The 18621-nt window shown below is 49.3% G+C and overlaps 7 protein-coding genes across 8 annotated transcripts; 3 read left to right on the top strand and 4 right to left on the bottom strand.

Moving 5' to 3' along the window:
* Positions 1-1426: 1426 nt before the first annotated feature.
* AAFC00_006171 (uncharacterized protein) lies at positions 1427-1771 on the bottom strand (the record flags this gene model as incomplete). The annotated part of the gene is made up of 2 exons (XM_069346081.1): positions 1427-1592; positions 1665-1771. 2 exons carry the CDS (start codon positions 1769-1771, stop codon positions 1427-1429), a joined length of 273 nt encoding a protein of 90 aa, XP_069197292.1.
* A 1402-nt stretch (positions 1772-3173) lies between these two features.
* Positions 3174-4414, bottom strand: AAFC00_006170 (uncharacterized protein; the record flags this gene model as incomplete). Its single annotated transcript, XM_069346080.1, has 4 exons — positions 3174-3695; positions 3749-4110; positions 4168-4281; positions 4336-4414. 4 exons carry the CDS (start codon positions 4412-4414, stop codon positions 3174-3176), a joined length of 1077 nt encoding a protein of 358 aa, XP_069197291.1.
* A 2901-nt stretch (positions 4415-7315) lies between these two features.
* Positions 7316-8617, top strand: AAFC00_006169 (uncharacterized protein; the record flags this gene model as incomplete). Its single annotated transcript, XM_069346079.1, has 5 exons — positions 7316-7479; positions 7538-7846; positions 7902-7990; positions 8052-8274; positions 8326-8617. The coding sequence occupies 5 exons, from the start codon at positions 7316-7318 to the stop codon at positions 8615-8617; spliced, it is 1077 nt and encodes a 358-aa protein (XP_069197290.1).
* A 664-nt stretch (positions 8618-9281) lies between these two features.
* On the bottom strand, positions 9282-9978 carry AAFC00_006168 (uncharacterized protein; the record flags this gene model as incomplete). Its single annotated transcript, XM_069346078.1, has 2 exons — positions 9282-9610; positions 9678-9978. 2 exons carry the CDS (start codon positions 9976-9978, stop codon positions 9282-9284), a joined length of 630 nt encoding a protein of 209 aa, XP_069197289.1.
* A 3135-nt stretch (positions 9979-13113) lies between these two features.
* AAFC00_006167 (uncharacterized protein) lies at positions 13114-13865 on the top strand (the record flags this gene model as incomplete). Its single annotated transcript, XM_069348308.1, has 2 exons — positions 13114-13364; positions 13415-13865. 2 exons carry the CDS (start codon positions 13114-13116, stop codon positions 13863-13865), a joined length of 702 nt encoding a protein of 233 aa, XP_069197288.1.
* Positions 13866-13877: 12 nt separating this feature from the next.
* On the top strand, positions 13878-14547 carry AAFC00_006166 (uncharacterized protein; the record flags this gene model as incomplete). Of its 2 annotated transcripts, none has more annotated exons than XM_069346077.1 (3): positions 13878-14054; positions 14110-14275; positions 14348-14547. In XM_069346077.1, the coding sequence occupies 3 exons, from the start codon at positions 13878-13880 to the stop codon at positions 14545-14547; spliced, it is 543 nt and encodes a 180-aa protein (XP_069197287.1). The 2 variants fall into 2 exon arrangements, with proteins under 2 accessions (XP_069197287.1, XP_069197286.1); XM_069348307.1 differs by having other exon boundaries at positions 14052-14054.
* A 1213-nt stretch (positions 14548-15760) lies between these two features.
* Positions 15761-17398, bottom strand: AAFC00_006165 (uncharacterized protein; the record flags this gene model as incomplete). Its single annotated transcript, XM_069346076.1, has 1 exon — positions 15761-17398. One exon carries the CDS (start codon positions 17396-17398, stop codon positions 15761-15763), a length of 1638 nt encoding a protein of 545 aa, XP_069197285.1.
* Positions 17399-18621: the final 1223 nt, after the last annotated feature.

Genomic DNA, 18621 nt, shown 5'->3' with positions numbered 1-18621 from the left:
GGTTGAGTCTTTCGAGTCCGTATTTTCGGACCAAAGGATCTCTCCTCAGCCGCTCGATTTCGGGCAGTTGTTGAGGAGGTTGAACAGAAGTTGCCATGTTTTCCCAGCCCTTTCGACCGCTCGAGAGTATCTGGACTGTTACATGATACTTCATGAGAGGATTGCCCCCTTTTTACGTCGACTACGCCATCGAGGAGCAACGAAATGTTCTTTGTTAGTTACGGCCGCATACGGCCATGTACGGACATCTGCCCCTTTGTCCTCCATCCCAACTGGTAATGGTATATCGAAACCATCGGTCGAATACACCACGAGTATCTTGCTCTCTTCATCGTGACAAAGGAATTCGAATCCCAAGTCTCGCAGTCACTTCTAGTCCAGTAGCTTCAGGGGGCTCACTGCTATGCAAAAAGACGGATCCGGGGCCGCCATGAAAGAAGTGACTGAAAGGCATTGAGTGGAGGCACATGATAGTAACTGCTTCTTTGTTCGGATCGCAACGAATCCCAATGCTCAAAAGCCATACTTTCAGGTGAGATGGATCTAGTCGATACACCTCTCGCCAGCCTACCAACAGTTTTCGAGTCCATAATCTCAAGAGGCGTATGCCACTTTGAGCTAGACTCCACCGTAGATGGATGTTCCGATCTTGTGAGTGTAGATCGCGCATTCATCAACAAGGCCAGCAGTTGTAGTGCAGATGAAGGATGCACGGCGAGCTTGGCAGGTTGTATGCTTACCCTACTTTTCAGCCGGCTTGTACATTCAAAAGGTAGAGTAGAGTTGTCACAGTCGAGCTTCACAACCGTACGGCGACTCTTTCTTATCATTAAAGTAAGAGGTAAGTGTACGTGCGAATAGAGTGAGTCGAACGTGATGCACAAGGAAGAGAGAGAAATGGTTGAAGAACGTAGATTCTCGTAACAACCGAACGAATCTCGAAATATTGGCTCTCAGCCTCGCTGAGAAAAGGAACAAGGAAAAATCGGTCTATGTACATTGCGGCCCTCAATCCAACTCCTTGCTCTCGTATGCAATGTATTTCAAAAGTATAGCAGTTCGATAGTCTGTACTTTTAACTAACGTTTGGATAGAAGGGAAAACCCAGGAAAAAAGAAGATAAAAGGGAATGCGTCTGATTATGTTCTTCGTCGTCATTAATATAAAGTAAGGAGTGCTTTTGCCACAGCTCCTCGTGCATACTCTTGGCGTATGCAGCCATCATCCAGGCGGCAGGTATGGGCAGTCCATAGGCTCATGTGTGCGCGAGAGTCGATTTGACGTGCGTTTTATCGAGCAGTTGCCCACACCAATTTGTATCCGGAACGATTGACAGCATAGAGCTGTTGTATATTCCAGCAGGCCGACAAGTAGATGATGGTCGAAATAATGTGGTCGCACCAGGCATCCACACCATACACCATCATCAGTTGGTGCCGATATGTATTCTGGCAAAAGTGCCGTTGTGTATCAAAACCACAATTGTGATGACCACACCAGCGACTATTGCACTGAGCAAGAGCCAGAAGATTATGCATACCAGCGCATAGTTGCCTCTCTTTTTCTTTTGCGTCCGTATGAGCCATTGATCACTAGTCCACTTTGTCAGCAATATTCGAGGATGCAGGTTGGCTCACACAATGGTGTATTGCAGGTGGACATACGATTCTTTTAGCTCACGCTTTCCATCTGCGGCAAGCCATTCTTCGTCATCTTGGTGTACGGCGACGCTGAATCGTTTCCAGAACTGAGGATCCCGTACGCCCGTCATTGTGTCGTGAGGAAGTAGTGTGTTGAGAGATATACCACGCTGGTGTCGTCTTTTCCTGTCCGTTGGGCGTCGGTGTTCCCGTGAGCGCTTATCACCCTTCACTTTTGATTTTGATTTGTAGGTATTGGCCGGGACTTGGAGTAATGACTGAGGCGAAGACTGGGGGTGGAGCGTTGGTGTGTAAGAATAGGAAGGTGGCGATGGTGGTGATGATGATGATGGCAACTGTGGTGACGATAATGCTGCTGCCGCAGGAGTTTGGGAAACATCAAGATCCTGAATGCCTGCCACAGCGGGCTAAAGAACAAGAGATTATGAAAAGAGAACGGAAAACTGGCAGTGTTCGTGGAATGTACGCAGCGTGCATGCGCCGCGTAAAAGCCGTGTTACGAGAGAGCGTGATGGTGGTGAAACAGTGGTGGTTTACTGGACCTTTGCTTTAGTTGGACCTCAAGTAAAGAATGCAGTAAAACAACTCGATGGTGCGTTTGTTTTCTCGAATATTCATAGGTCAATAGACAACGACAATTGAGTTTTGATGAATGAGCATAGTTACACGGAAAATTAAAGGAGACTATCCAAGTAGTAGTTAATCGACAGTGGAAAACGGTTTCCAACAGTGGTGACAACGCGCGCGCCGGAGGAGGTGAGGCGTAGTTCAACCACTTGCTCATACTCATCTGCTCCATGGAGAAATACAATGCAGTCACGGGATGATCGATCGCCTATCGTCGGGCAAATCTTCTTGAGACTTACGAAAATGAACACGGTTAGGGATGCGTATGCAAGCCTCGAAAATATTACCTACCATATTCGCTTCAATTGTGACAGGCGAAGGAGGATGTCTGGATCCCTGAAGACGCGAGCTGGGGCGACTTGCATGGATCAGTCCCTAAGCGAAGCGCACTTGCCACTTTCGGTCTGATCTCGACTATCAGACCGTGCACCCGAATCCCTTGATGTCGCGTGTCCGCCAATCGCGCGTTACAGTTTGTGCGATGGGAGATTGTTATGGAGCCTCTAATCGAAGTGGTTGTTAGAACAGAGCGGGAGAACCCACAATTATCCATGTACGAAAAAACGACTCGTCGCACCTGGCACGCATTGTTGTGATGCCTAGAGCGGACGCGCAAGGCCAGTGTTTTGCGTCGTGTACTCATACTAGTCATTGCACACATCTGCGGATTGACTACTACTAGATCGATGTGCATACGGATTCACATAAATTGCGACATAATCGCACGCGTTTCGAGAGCAATGGGAGCTCGGATCTTGCTGATTTATTATTCTATCCAAGATCTATGTGTATGATATTAGTTCTCATTGCCGTCATGCTTTTATCCAAAATTTAGTCCAAAATTTCTAGTCGTGATCCAGTCCATCGGTTTAATGAACAACAGATTTAGTTCTCGTTGACGAGAACATATCTGTAACGAGCCTTGCCGGCCTCCAAGTCCTGGATGACCTGGTTGGCTTCCTTCATGGGCCTCTCCTGGATCCAAGGCTTGATCTTCTTGTCGGCTGCGAGCTGCAACATCTTCTCAATCTCCCATGGAGCACCGATGGCGCTACCACCGACCTTGATGCCGTTGGCGATAAGGACGAAAGCGTTGATGTTGGGTAGTTCGCCGCTGTCAGGCAGGCCGACTTGGATGAAAGTACCCTTGACCTTGAGAAGGGTGAGATAGTCCTGCAGAGGCATCTTGGCGCTGGAAACTGTGCAGACGATGAGGTCGAGGCTGCGCATGTTGTTCTTCGCCCAGTCCTCATCATCGTCGGTGGCGATGTAACGATCGGCGCCAATCTTCATGACCTCCTCTCTCTTCTCAGCCTTGCGAGAGATACCAACGACCTCGTCGGCACCGAGAGCCTTTGCGAAGAGAACAGCAAAGTGGCCGAGACCACCGACACCAACAACACCGACCTGGACGGCTGATCAGCATTGCATCGGCATATCCAAATAGATATTAAACTTACCTTCTTGCCAGGACCGCAGCCGTTCTGGATAAGCGGTGAGTACACGGTGACGCCACCACAGAGCATGGGAGCAGCATCAGCAGACTCGAGGCCATCTGGAATCTTGACCACAAAGTGGCTAGGGGTACGGTTGTATGTCGCATAGCCTCCCATGGACTTTCCAGACTTGGGTGACTTGTAGACGGAGCCATAAGTGTTGATGGTCTTGGCGCAGTGAGGCTCGTTGCCGGCCTTGCACTCTTCGCACTCTCCGCAAGAGTCGGCCTGAGCACCAACGCCAACGCGGTCGCCGACCTTGATGTGCTTAACGTTGTTGCCGACCTTGACAGCCTTGCCAATGATCTCGTGGCCGACACAGCAGGCTGTTCGTAGTTAGCACAGCTGAAGAAACACTAGCACCAGTGGCCACTTATACGTACGGTATGGGGTTGGGAACCAGCCAGAGCTCAAGGTGTGGAGGTCTGAACCGCAAACACCGCAGTGAGAAATCTTGATATCGACATCATCTTCGTCCCAGGTCTTGGGCTCGAATGCTGCAGACACAGTTAGTATGTTATGTCATACAGAAATGTACAAGTGTCACATACTGCCCCACTCCATGTTGCCCTCGACAGACTTCTTGTCCTTGCCCAACCATCCCTCGAACTTGTAATCGGTGGTAGACATGATGAATGGTGTAGTAATAGTTGTTGCAGGTGTAGTGTGACAATAGGTTTATACTTAGGGGCGATAACGTGGTGGACTTTTCCAGTGTCTTATATTTCATTTCCACAACATCTTGCCCCAGCAAAATGACAAATTTACCTTTAGCAATACGTCAATGGCATCTTCTCTGATAGCTGTCGCAGCGCTTAACTCCGGTGACAGACAAGGGAGCGGTGATTGTCTTGGCTCACAAAAGCATATATCGCCCTCATGTCGCTAGAGCTGAGATAGACGGGCGAGCCTAGCAGCGTTATGGTTGATCCGACCGACAGGTTCATGGGCAGCCCAACGCAAGGGATGCGACAAGCGCGTACGCGATAAGATGCTCCCGCTCCGGGAATGAAACACGATCTGAATACTTTTCCAGCAAAGACTCCTTCAATAATCATGACGTTCGTGGGGGGAAGAACAACTCAGTATTGGAGACCTGTGCCGATATCACAGGGCGTTACGCATCTTAAGTCCGGACAGAGTGTTTAAAGTTGAAGCCATCGTTCAACAAAGACAGATCAACCGTCATGGAAGCACAGCAATCCGCGGCGTGTGTAGCCGAGATATGTTGCATTTTGCAAGGCAATCAGAGACAGAACAGTTCTGGAAGCATCATTTCCTGCAGCAATTGATGCATCATCGTTGGTCAGACTCAATTAGCACTGAATTGCGGTGATGTATATCGTTGTTTTGTTATGCTAACCAATACTTGATTTGATTCCTATACAGGCTGACTGCTTGCTTGCATGACGGCGCATACTTAACACAGCGTGGAACGATACGAACTAGGCGTAGAACAGTATAGATTTTTGGACTGCCGCAGGTGGTTCCAGATTTCGAGCTTTTTTCTATCGGTAGTGCTTTAGAAGCAATGTCATGAATGCAGTGTCGCCATTGCGGTTTCAAGTCCGATGGATTCACTAGATTCAACAGCTCCCGTCCAACCACGTATGGGACCCCATGCTATTCTCCGGTGAGCCCGAAGGATTGCGCTGATGAGGCCTTTCACCAAAGGTGCATCCTTCGAAACTGCCTCCCATGCATCAAGTTCGACAGTCTCGAGACTCGGGACTTGTTCAAATATACCCTGTAGAAGCCCAACACAAAAAATCATATAGGCATCTTTATCATTGCCGTGACCCCGAAAGCCGTCGAAAAAGTCGTTGCTCGGATCGCATTCGATGAAAATCTTCAGTACCCTCAAAGACTCGCAGTCTTGAAGACCATGCTCTTCACGAGTATGCCAACATCTAGGTGGCTTAGACCATCCTGGGCCAAGCCTGAGCTCCAAAGTATGAACAGCTCTTCGATACGTCGGCCCAATTCGCGCAAGTAGCGGTTTCTTGGTGTGGAAAAAGCGGCCGTGAATAGGATACAGTCGCAGCGGCTGCGGAGGTGAGCCGTAGAAGATATGATAAGCCTCATGGTGCATACGGCGGCAAACCAGGAAACATGACAAGCGCGGCTTGATCAAGCGATAATTCAGCGGATCCAAATCAATAGTCCTTGACTGGACCAGGGCGTACTGGTAGATTTTCAATCGAAGCTCAGTAGGCAAGTCAAAGAAACGAAAAGGTCGCTTCGCGATTTCAATGTCCGAGGACAGGAGTGACGAGATGGAGGAGTCCATGCTCAGCTATAGGATAGCCACGAGCGCAATTAAGAAATTGTCAATAGGATATATAAACAAGGCGTATGTAATTAGGCTTCTCTGAAGAGTCTGTGAATAAAAAGATCGGACCCTATAGGTCCCGAAACACACTCCAAGTCGGCGACAGTGGAGCAGCTACGAGTCTGGCGGAAGCCATAACCTTTTGGCTTCGCCAGCGAGTCAATCCATCGAGAAAGCCAGGAGCTGTTCTCAGAAGATGGCAAGTATTTAAGGAACCACAGTATGGTGGTGGTGATGTATCGCTCTTACGGAAAACCAGACTCAATGTCCGGAAACTCGTGGGTCTTCTTTTATAGAACGAAGAGGTATGTTCTCCCCAGCTTATTTCATCGCGGGACTCATAGAATGGTAGTCCAGCGTCAAATTTCCGTGGGTGTAAACTTTCATGGAGATTCAAAGAGAGTGAGAGGGCGAACGCGAAGAAATAGAAGATGCGCGCTTTGACCATTGCCAAGGCATCGTCGAGTAAGTCTGCCGTGCGGGCGGGGCTCTCAGCGGGGTTATGGTTAAGGTAATTAGTGCAAGTTACAAGCGCAGTCGAAACAGGACCATTCCTCGAGTCGAGCGTATAAGGTATACAGCCGGCAGTGACATGTGTTCCTCCTCCGCTTGAGATGCAAAGCCATCTTTGTGTATCGGTCTGTCTACGTGATCTTACTCCGACCCATTGACAATGTAAGATCGAAATACATGGTGTTGTTGCCCTCACTCCTATCTTGCCAGTGGGCTGTAGTAATAGGTCAAGTATGATGTGTCGGGACATTCCTGTGTTGTGTCTTCTCATCCTCGTCAGTCCGAAGATGATAGAGCGAGGCTTGACAGCGTCGCCGCACACACGTAAGCTCCGGAGAAGATTAGGGCGACCTGATGCGACGGGTGATAATGATCTAGAAGAACATTGGCTATGAAGGCGCAGTCTGGTCCACGGTGTGGGACTAATCCGTCACGCCCAAACCATAACCATGCTCCAAGCCATACTACCCCGCGTGCTCCCCGCAGTGCTGCAACCTTGAGTTGTGTGAGCAGTCTTGGTGCTGCCGTCAGCTGCCATTAGCCTCGGTGCGAGGATAGATGTTTCGTCGAGTGCTATCATGTTTATCTATCAGACAGTCGTCTCTCTTGACTTCCTGAACATGAGTCTGTAACTCTCGAAACTCTCAGAAATCCTCTCCAATTCATATCAAGCACTATCCCGCAAGATGTCTATCCCTGCAAAGTACAAGGCCTGTATCTATGACAAGCCTGGCGAGATCTCCACAAAGATCGTCGAATTGGATACGCCTGAGCCAGGAGCTGGCGATGTCCTTATCAATCTGACCCACTCGGGTGTGTGTCATTCTGACGTTGGCGTCATGAAATCCAAGTATGGATGGAGTCTCCTGAAACGCGACCGACTGTTCCTGACATGTTCTTCCTTGTAGTTGGAAAATGCTCCCGCATCCGACGCAGGCGGGTCAAGTAGGTGGACACGAAGGCGTGGGAACGATTGTAAAGATGGGCCCCGGCACCGAGAACGCCAACGTCAAGATCGGACAGCGTGTGGGCATCAAATGGATCGCATCTACCTGCGACAACTGCCCAGCTTGCCTGAGTGGACACGACGGCGTGTGTTTCAACCAGAAGATCTCGGGTTACTACCACCCTGGCACCTTCCAGCAATACGTCACAAGTCCGGCAAGATATGTGACTCCAATCCCGGATGAGCTGGACTCGGCAGATGCGGCGCCAATGCAAGCTACCTCACTTGACAAGTTCTCCGAGGCGATGCTGACAATCAAAACCTAGGCTTTGTGCAGGTGTGACAGTATACTCGGCTCTGAGGAAGAGTGGAGCTCAAAGTGGAGACACGATTGTCATCCTCGGTGCAGGTGGCGGTAAGCATCATGTCCTTTTTTAGTCGGTGACTTCCTTGTACTGATCAACATCCCGTTCCAGGCCTTGGTCACCTCGCGTGCCAGACAGCGTCCAGAGGCATGGGCATGCGCGTCATTGGTATCGATCACGGCAGCAAGAAGGATATAGTCCTCACGACAGGAGCCGAACACTTCATCGACCACTCGTCCAGCAAGGACCTAGCTGCTGATGTCAAAGCATTGACAGGTGGACTAGGTGCACAAGCCGTGCTTGTGCTGACCGGAGCCAATGGTGCTTACGCGAGGTATGTTGGCATATTGGGCCTTCTCAAATGCACCAACTGACCGTCCCTTAGCGCAATGTCCCTGATCAGGTTCGGCGGCACCTGCGTCTGCGTCGGCATTCCAGAAGGCGACTTCCAGGCCATAGCGGGCGCGTACCCTCAGCTTATGATTGCCATGGAGCAAAAGATTGTGGGGTCGGCCGTAGGCAATCGTCGTGAAGCGATCGAGACACTCGATTTGGCTTCCAGGGGCATTATCAAGACACATTACAGGACCGCTAAGATGGAAGAGTTGACAAGCATCTTCCAGGACATGGACAAGGGATTGATTCAGGGACGAGTGGTTCTGGAGATGAGTGGATGATTCGTAGACGGGCGCTGGTTTCCTGTTATTGGATCATGATGAGAGAGGACAGACAGGTGCCAAGGGGAACGAGAAGCTCTTGGACTTCCATTTCTGGGTCGCTCTGTGTGGTCAAAGTGGCCCAGAACGATGTGGAAAGGAAACACCTAAGTGAAGATGAACTTGTCGGATCGATTGAAAGTATAGGAGAGACCTTGACAAACGAAGAGATGCTTACAATCAAGTCATGGTGGCGGAACACAGCCCTCGTCAGCCTTGTCAATAAACTCGTCCTCTACCTAACGGAGGCCTGTTTGGGAAGGCACTCTCCTCCCACGTCGATTTCCATCATTCCAATATCGAAACATCATCAAGGGTATAAGCCTTGGCCCTGAAACGCCTGATGCGCCTATTTCTCCATGCACTTTTCCATCCGTCCTTGCTGTCTCGTGACTTTAAATACGAATAACCAAGTTAAGATGACAATTGCTCACGCTCAGAAGATGGAGCTCGAACGCCCGCAGCATCAGGCTTCTCTTGTATATTTCTGGCGGAATGCGACAGAAGTCTCCTAGTTCGCGCGGTCATCTACACAATGACGAAAGCAATATGTTTATGTTGCTGGTGCGGCGAAACGTCGTTCGTCTCTTCGGCGTTATTTGATACGCGCAGAATCACAGCGACTTCATCCACGTCTTTTGCTGGGCTCAGGGGTGGCCGATCTGGAAGCACTCCTCTCGTCTCTGCCCCTCATCCTCAACCATTTCTTGGTGCTGAGCTCAAGCTCGCGGTCTAGTTCGTCTGACGGCTGCTTGCGATGAATGAAGTTGCAGAAGCCTCCGCGCACGCAGCCCTCGCCGGAGTTCAGACGACAACAGGCTTCGCGGAAATCCGTGACGGGCGAGAGCTCGCAGTAGATGGGACGACCGGCGTACCAGCGACTGTTCAGGGCGTCGCAGGCTGCTTGTGCGCTGTCTTCGTACTTGAAGCGGGCATAGACGTTGCCTATGAGATCTGTCGTGGCGAGACTGTCAGCCGCCTGAATTTACATATATATATAATCATCACAGGGGAGACTTACGATCGTTGTTGTTGTCGCAAACGACGACCTCCTCTATCTCTCCGTACTTGCACATCTCGCACCAGAAGTCCTCGTAGAAGGCGTCGAAGTGGTTCTGCAGCTGCGCCGGGTTCATCTTGCTCTTGGGGTCATATGCAGGGTTTTGATAAAGGTTGGGCAGGAGAATGGTCTGCGAATACGAGGGCTTGACGTGTTTTCTGCTGCAGCGATCGCCGTGACGACAGGCTCCGATTTTGTAGTAGAAGGAGCAGTTGACCTTGTCTTGCTCCGTTCCGAAGATGGAGGCGAGGTAGTTGGCCATGTTGAGGGTAGGCGATGAGTATGTTTCGTGTGTGCAAAGTGGGTGTCTGTTCTATTATTGCTACTCGAGATGGCGATGGATTCGTTCGTAGAGCGGAGTGCTGGGATGGGATAGTCAATGTCAGTGTTAATGGTATACACTCAAGTGGAGCCCAGACGCGCTCGCCGCAGTGGAAGTTTGATGTCTTGGCTGACAAACGCGCCAAGGACTCTTCCAGAAGCTGCCTCTGTCTATCTTGATTATTGAGGTACACACCACATATTATTGTAATCATTAGCATAGCCGTCCATGAAGAAGTATACTAAGCTTGTACACTTCTTAATCAAGGCTTAACACACACACATGTATATCATTATATAAGGCGAAAATTATGCATGTAGCATGCGATCCCTTTAGCTATTTATCTGTATACTAAACAACCCCTGTTGTCTGTGCCTCTTACGTCTCCATCTACTTATACCCTTATTACCTCAAGTAAGTTACTTAGACTTAGATTGTAGACATAAAAAAGCGCTCAATACTATTAGCGTACCAAGGGAGAAGAACAGATTGGGTGTTATAATGTTGGTTATATCTAGTAGCAGGTTTTAATAGTGCACATACTCGCATTTAGCAAAGTACATAGCATAGGATATTCTCGCGTTCTGTCAGAGAAAGCTCACGTCTTCTTCTCAACCTCTCTGTTCTTTGCGTTACTTCTCTCCTTCTCGCGTTTCGTTTTCTCCCTTTTCGCTTTACTGCAGTCATCAGTGTCTTGAAGTTATCTTGCGGTTATACTGCTGATAAGGTTTGAGTAACGGTATATATGCTCGCACAAATTTGTGCTACTGAGCTTCCTTCGCCTTTCATGGTAAGGATTTTACAAGCAGGGATTTTGTCGTGGATCATGCGAAGGCGTGAAGGAGATAAATATAATAGCGTTTGATCTCCATTAGGCATGTACTTTCACATGCGGGAGATAGGATGTCCTGGAGTATCAGCCCATATCCAACATTCGATGGCTCAAAAAGTTGGTGCTGGTTATCCATGCATTACTTGTTCGCTTATGCAATAGTTGACGTTGGCCAGCCCTTCGCCACTGGGACGCTTGTGTAGATATTGACGTTAGCCGATCCTGCACTATTTTGACAGTCATTCGGCAGTGGAGATAAGAGTTCACTATGGGATAATGGCCAGTAAGGCGTCGCTATTGAAGCCACTCCCTCAGGTCGTCCGATGTGACAGGTATATCGGCGCACCTATGCAGGCGCGCTCTTTGAGAACGGAGCTCGTAGGTCTACCAATCAAGATCAATAATCAAGATCAAAACGATAGAATGCAGTTTATCATCTCTTAAGACCCATGACTCCTGAGAGATAATCGGCATATAAACCACTCGATTTGGGGCAATTTCAGGGTCTCACGAGTGGAGTGAGCCACCTGGGTCGGCGAAACAACCTGTACCTCTCGCAATTTGTGTTTGTCCTAAGCCACGCTCGTCCGGGATACCAACACAGACTTAGATCTTCTAGTAGCTAGGTAAGCGCTGAAGCAGCGACACCCTTGCCGCGGAGTCAGACTTTGTAGACAATAACGTATCCCAGGAGCAGACCAATCACATGCCGAGTCTTTCTTAGCAACGTGATGAAATTTGGTGATGGTGCCTCGTCTCGCCCTGGGATACGTTAGCGACGAGTTGCCAAAGGTTGCGCATACACATCGGGCGGCTATCTGTTGGCTACCATAGCTGCACGACAAAAAATGATAGCTTGAACACGCGCAGTTGAGTGTTTGGTGGCGTATGCTATAGTCCTATGCATACCATCTTTACCACTTCCACCTGGACTACGAACTACGCCGTAGTCTATAAAAGCAACTACAGTCTCCCTTGAAGGTAAAAATCACAGACGACTTATACACAGTCAGTTGGAAATCTTGTTTTCATCCGTTCACGATCCCTCGTCGACTTATAGCACTCCCTTAAGGCAGACCTAGAGTTGTTCAAAGATACTATATCTCTCGACCAACTTTCAAGCGCATTCGCACTGTCCTGAACACATCATGCCACCAAAGATCTTCGGACATGCCTTAAATTTGCTCCCACCGGTATTCAAAAATGGTCTTGAGACATATCTGGCAAACGGGGCCATAAAGGTTTGCAGTCTAAACATGTATCTCGAGGAAGAACAAACTAACATGTGACTGGTAGAAAGTTGGCGAAATTGAGTCGGCCACAATCAAGTGAGTGCGCTTCCTTCTCGTGAAACTCTTCCACGATTTGATAAGCGTCGCTGTTTTAGGACCAGAGGCAACGAAAGCCCCGTGCACAAGTCGAGTTTCAATCCCAAGGATGAAAAGATATTATCAGCGTCCGAATCAAGCCGAAGGACGGGTCGCCAGCACTCACACACCATGTTTACGCCAATGGCCAAGGCACCTTCAAGAAAGGGAACAAACGGGGATACTCCACAACAGCAGAGAGGAAAGAATAAGGTGGCATCTCGCGTGGCGACTCGGTTTGGTCGATTGGTAGGTTGGTTGGTAATATCCTACTCGGTTATGGCCGCTTCCAAATCAGCGGGACAGCCGACGCCCTGCCGACCGGATCAGCATGCTCTATTTCGTGCTACCAGAGTTACTATCAGCTGTCCCCTTCCCTCCACTTGCAGTCTATCTGTATATACGTCTATCTGCATCTTCAAATGTGAATGTGGTTTAGTGCTTGTTCTCCTCCATGTGTCTCTCTGCGATCATTCCCGTAGCTCAAATGGTGCAGTAGGATGATCCAGCGCAGCGCACGGATCACGGAGACTAGCGTACTTGTTTGTACGTATTTGTATACATGGTGAAGTCGTGTAGATGTACGGTACGGAGCTACTCCATATTGTGATCTCATACCTAAGGTAGGCAGGCAGGTAAAAGTATTAAAGGCAAGGATACCTACTGTAGGTCCTTTGCGGGCGCGTCCTTGGCACGCTAATCAAGTACAGTACCACGTGGCTTGGGGTCATATCTAGGTAAGGTAACTTTCAGTAACCCGCTCCTGCTTGACGAGCCTAAATCCTACTGCATTTATTGATCTTGCTTTCGCAACAATCCGACCTCAAAGATACCTCATCTTGTGGCAATAGGCGATGCGTCGCGAATGTATGCATCATGGCTTCTTCGCTCCTTCACCGCGCATGGAAGTCAGTCCACCGTCTTGCTTGGAAGCCTTTGGTATTCCCAAGGGAGGGGTTCGTCTCCATAGCTGCCGACGAGAAGATCGAGGAGGAAACCATCCCAGGATACGTTGCAACGCGGTACTATCCTGTTAGGATTGGACAAATCTTCCAGAATCGATACCAAGTTGTTGGTAAATTAGGGTTTGGAGCCACCTCGACTGTGTGGCTGGCACGAGATCTCGAGCAAGTTCTCCCCTCATTTTTTATGACGACTTGGGACTCATCTGTATCAGCGAATGCCAGCATGTTGCTCTCAAGCTTTATATACAATCAGATGCCTTAGGAAGTGAGCTAGATACCGAGCTTGATGTTTACAGACGCATCGAAAACTCACCCGAGCACCATCCGGGCCGTAGTGCCGTCCGCTCCCTGCTCGACTCGTTCGAGGTTGACACGCCTAGTGCGAGACATCGATGTCTGGTACATACCCCCCTTTGGGAGAGCGCACTCAATATCAAGAACCGTAATCCTGTTCGGAGATTGCCACAACCAGTTATGGCCTTCCTGCTCAAGCGCCTATTTCTTGCGTTAGACCTCCTACACCGGGAGTGCCACATAGTTCATACCGATATCAAGGAAGCCAACATTTTGCTTCCGGCAGATTCATCCGTATTGACACAGTTCGAGCACCAGGAGTTAGAAGAACCTAACCCCAAGAAAGAGGTCGATGGCGGTGTCATCTAACTCTCCCGCGAAATGGGCATGCCGAGAACCTTCGGTGCGCCTCTGCTGTGTGACTTCGGATCGGCTGTGCCACTTGACGATGGGCTGGAGCATCGTGAGGACATTCAACCTGATATCTATCGGTCTCCAGAAGTCATTCTTGATATCCCATGGGCATACAGCGTGGACATCTGGAATGTGGGGTGTATGGTGAGTGTTGTTAAGGTGAACGCATAGGTCCGGGCTGAATCTCACTATTTCTTAGGTCTGGGACACCTTTGAAGGCGAGCACTTGTTTACTGGTCGTGATCCGGAGCACGACGCATATCGGGGAAGGGCCCACCTCTCCGAGATAATCGCACTCCTCGGGCCTCCTCCACCAGCTCTACTTGCTCGAGCAAATCTGAGGAGCAAGTTCTTCTCTGAAAAAGGTGAGCCGAGACTTGAGTCCAACTGGCGGCCGCAATTTTTCTTTTGTGACGCTAACGATGTGCTTCTCAAAGGCGACTTCTCCGCTGGGATTCCTATACCTTGCACAAGAACACTTGATCAACGGGAAACATCTCTACAAGCAGAAGAGACTGAAAAGGACAGGGAGTCTTTCCTACGTTTTATGCGGAAGCTGCTACAATGGGAGCCGGAAAAACGCAGCTGCGCCCGCGAACTAGCAGAGGACGAGTGGATTTTAAAGCACACTACATGAAGGTGATTATTAGGCAGATGAACAGGAATCTAGAGAAAGTCAGGCCTGACTACCTAAGCCCTACTCAAGTTCTCTGTCATGTATTCCATATTCTACCATGTCGGCATTGTGGGCGATGTATAGGTCATGAGGCTAAAGGATTGGACCGGCGCGTTCTTATCATCTAGCCGAAGTCTGCGGGGTGGGGGAGGGCGCTAAGCTCAATTATAGGTAATTCACGGGCCTCGAACTTGCGCTTTATCGCTTGCCGTGTTGTAGTCTTTTCAGCAATCAGTCAATCCGGGAATGCCCTGGCAGTTCGGAAACCCAATTGCTGAAAAGACCGCAAAATGCGGATGTACTCGACGCTTGACTTGGCGCACGACTCAAGTACGCTGTGCCAGATTCCAGAGAAGTACGGAGGCCGTACTAATGTACGTAAAGGACTTCGACTTTTCGTAGGGGCTTCGTGTCTCCTACTAGGTTCGCTATCCTTTGCGTAAGGTACGGTATAATACACTGTAGCTACTATATACCTTCGCGAACATCGTGGACTTCTAGGCCAATCCATCAGGTTCTATGAATTGAGCGAAGATCCGTTGCTCTGATCCATCAAATTACCCGATCTTGTTTGCAGCCATAGCCGAAATGCCGGTTCCCACCAAGTGTTACTTCGAAACTATGGTACACTTTCTTGAAACAATAATATACAACGATGTCGACTATACGGAGTACCTGCACACCATATTTAAAATGAAATAAAATAAAAAAATAAAAAGTACGCACCACATACCTTATTCTAGCCATTGATGGAATGTGAATCTAGGCGTGGCGCGATCTAACATCGCTATAGCAGTAAAGACTTCTCCCATGTTCATGACGACTCTGGAAAGCTAGGTTTAGATTACTACTTCACAGCCCTCATTGCTTTCATGCATGCGCTGTTAGAGCATCGTAGAGGTCATACAGTTCTATCAGAAAATCTATATCTATGTCTAGACGGACGTCTGTTCGCTCTATCTTCGAGGGTTGGTCTAGCTCTCCCTTGACCCTGCTCTGAACCTCCTTGAAGCACAGGTGCAAGCATGGTGCTCAATGCTTCGGAGCATTTCTTCGATGGTTTTAGCTTCAAGTCCATATGTTGTAACGCCTACTGTAACCGTGCTAGGCAGTCGGTTCTCACGATATCTTTGCCTATCACTCGGCCCATCACTTAGGCAGTCAGATCGCGGTTTCACTGTGCCGGTCTTCCACCACGAGCGCCACCGCGGCCGCCACGGCCTCCACGTCCACCCCGACCACCGCCGCCGCTGCCACCTCCCCTCTTCTTGTCAATCCTGCCACGGTCTGCGCCACCGTTCATTCCATCGGATGTGCCGTGCCGAGGTCCATCGTTGCGCGGTCTTTGCGGAGCGCGAGCATTTGACAAGTCGCTGCCACTGGCGTAGTTGAAGCCTGGCACTCCCTTCAAGCCCATCTTACCGACGACCTTTTTGTCCATCGGGGGAGGCTCTGGGCATGCCATGCCCTTGATGGCCATCTCGTTCGCAAGTTGAACAAGGCCGGCTTTGTCTAGACGAAGAGGCTTGAGTAAGCCAGATCCAGCGAAGAAGCCAATGAATGATGAGTATGCGCGTTGCTTGGTGACCTCATCGATCTTGTGCATCGCTTGCTCAACGGCAGGGGCACATGCTGCAGCGCCATTGACGATCTCGGCTGTATGCGTGTGCGGTTTGATGGGCAAGTGACGGTTGATATTCATGAAAAATGACTCGCCCTCGGTGAGAAGGATCACCGCGCGACCGTCGTTGCCAGCACGAGCGGTACGACCTACACGATGAACGTATTGTTCTCCGTTGGACGGTAAACCCACCTGTACGACCAGATCGACATTAGGGAAGTCCATGCCGCGTCCAATCACGTCAGATGCGAACATGATTCCCTTCTCGGCTTCCTTGAATTCCGCTGTCGTCCTAGTACGGATGTTCTGATTTAATCGGGAGTGGATCTCGAACACTTTAAGCGGCGTCAAGCCCTGAGAGAAGACTTTGGCAAACAGAGCGACCATGTTTGCGGTCACTCCGAACACAATGATCTTGGAAGCACCCTTGACTTCGTAGTTGAGGAGAGATGACAGCGTCGTGAACATGTCTGCAACCGATGGGATGAGCACATGGTACTGAGGGACTCTTTCGTGGGTTGGTGCCTCGTGCTTCTCAATCGTGGAGATGTTGCTATATCCTGGCTTCAACACCACGCTTACAACATCCTTGACCTTTGGGGGCACGGTAGCAGAGAAACACATTCCTTGCCAGTTGGCGGTCCTCTTGGCCGGGATGAGTTGCAGGATACGTTTCACATCAGCCAAGAATCCGGTCTCAAGCATCGTGTCGGCTTCATCGAGAATCAGCGTACGAATGTGAGCGAGCTTTTGCGCAGTGGACTCTTCAGAGAGGTAGTCCTTGAGTCTTCCTGGCGTTGCGACAAGGATGGATGGGGATCCTTTCATGAATCGTGAAAGTGTCGACGCGCGAGCGGTGCCGCCCACAGCGATGTGACACTCAAGACGCTGTGCAAGCTGCGAGGTTAGATGGTCACATTCCTTGGCGATCTGCTGAGCAAGTTCGCGAGTCGGTGTAATGATCAAGATGGCGACCTGGCCTCTTGGTGGCGGCGTCGGATCTTGGAGAAGGCAATGTAGCGAAGGGAGCAAGAATGCAAGTGTTTTGCCTGTTCCTGTCTTTGCTTGGACGAGGCAATCACTGCGCCAATTCGGTAACTCTGTGAGTACGCGTCGTTGCACAGGCGTCATGAATTCATATCCCATTACGTTGAGAGCCTGAAGAAGTCTTGAGTCCAACTTTCCAGCCATGGTTGCATACGGCTGGGCGCCATTTTCGGCTATTGGGTTCTCCATTGAAGGTAGTTGATCTGTATGGACTACAGCGATTCTCAGGGGTGAAAATAAATGTGATGATCACAAGATAAGCAAATGTTGAGACAGAATACAAGAATATTCGGGTTTGCAAAGTACTCTGGTTGTGAGTTTTGGACAAACTACGTGCAGTCACTACTTTCTCAAGACTTTATCAAACAAAGAAATTGTATTGTCAAGGTTGTGCAAATGCGGTCGAATGAAACATGTAAGATGTCTCTGAGAAACGACTCAGGAAAATTCACATGAAGATTCCACTGGCGCTGTTTTCGGTGTTAAGCGGGTGTTGCTAGCGTCCATTCTTGGATTGTCTGGACTGTGCGTCATCGTTCCTGAATGCTGGCGTTGAGAGGGGGACCCTGTCTATGAGCAGAGTAAAATGATGTCGAGGGCTTATGACATTTCGACGCATACGTTTGTACCAAAGCCTGAGAAGATGAAGGATTACGTGGGTTATATAGAGATCTAGTACTGGCCAGGCTATGTACGGTTTTGGGGCAATGGGCATAGATCGGCATTCAAGTTCCGCATTCTGCAACATTATCAGATTGAACCCCGAGACTATATCTCACATCTCTGCCATGTCATCGTAGCACTTGTCCTCTAGCATCTGAATACATGCGTATATATATGCTGAGATAGAACAGATAGACGATTAGATATTTAAAAAGACAAGGATCCTTGAGCATGAGTCCTTATCGAGATATGAACTCATCAGGTGAATAATTTTAGAATATATTGCAATGACTCTACGGTTCTCATACATACGGCCACAGGCAGCTGAGAACTGGGCATCCCGTCCGCTCTGCCAGACATAAGCAGTTGACCGGCAGATTAGTACTACGGTGGGTGACCACGTGGGAATACCTGCTGCTGTATGTTTTCATTTTCCCTTTTTTGCACTTTGAATCCCTTTTTTTTTACTTCCATTTCTGTTCTTTTCTCTCGTGTCTACGAGCGCTGGCTGGCTTTGGCAGTACGCTGTACCGTAGGACAAAGTTTTGAAAGACACTTTTCATAAGATTGCGATACTGTTAGGCACTTGGAAACCAAAGTCTTGGCGCTGGAGGGTTTGCTACAACCAAAAGATATGTACCAATTCATTTACCTCTGAACAAGATGGGTTATGCTCGCCAATCTCGACCTCATCCTGAAACGAT

Source organism: Neodothiora populina (assembly GCF_041146345.1).
Source record: "Neodothiora populina strain CPC 39397 chromosome Unknown canker_contig_7, whole genome shotgun sequence".
Taxonomy (NCBI): Eukaryota; Fungi; Ascomycota; class Dothideomycetes; order Dothideales; family Dothioraceae; genus Neodothiora; species Neodothiora populina.
The sequence above is the reverse complement of the archived record's forward strand: the minus strand, read 5'-3'. Positions and strand labels throughout refer to the sequence as shown.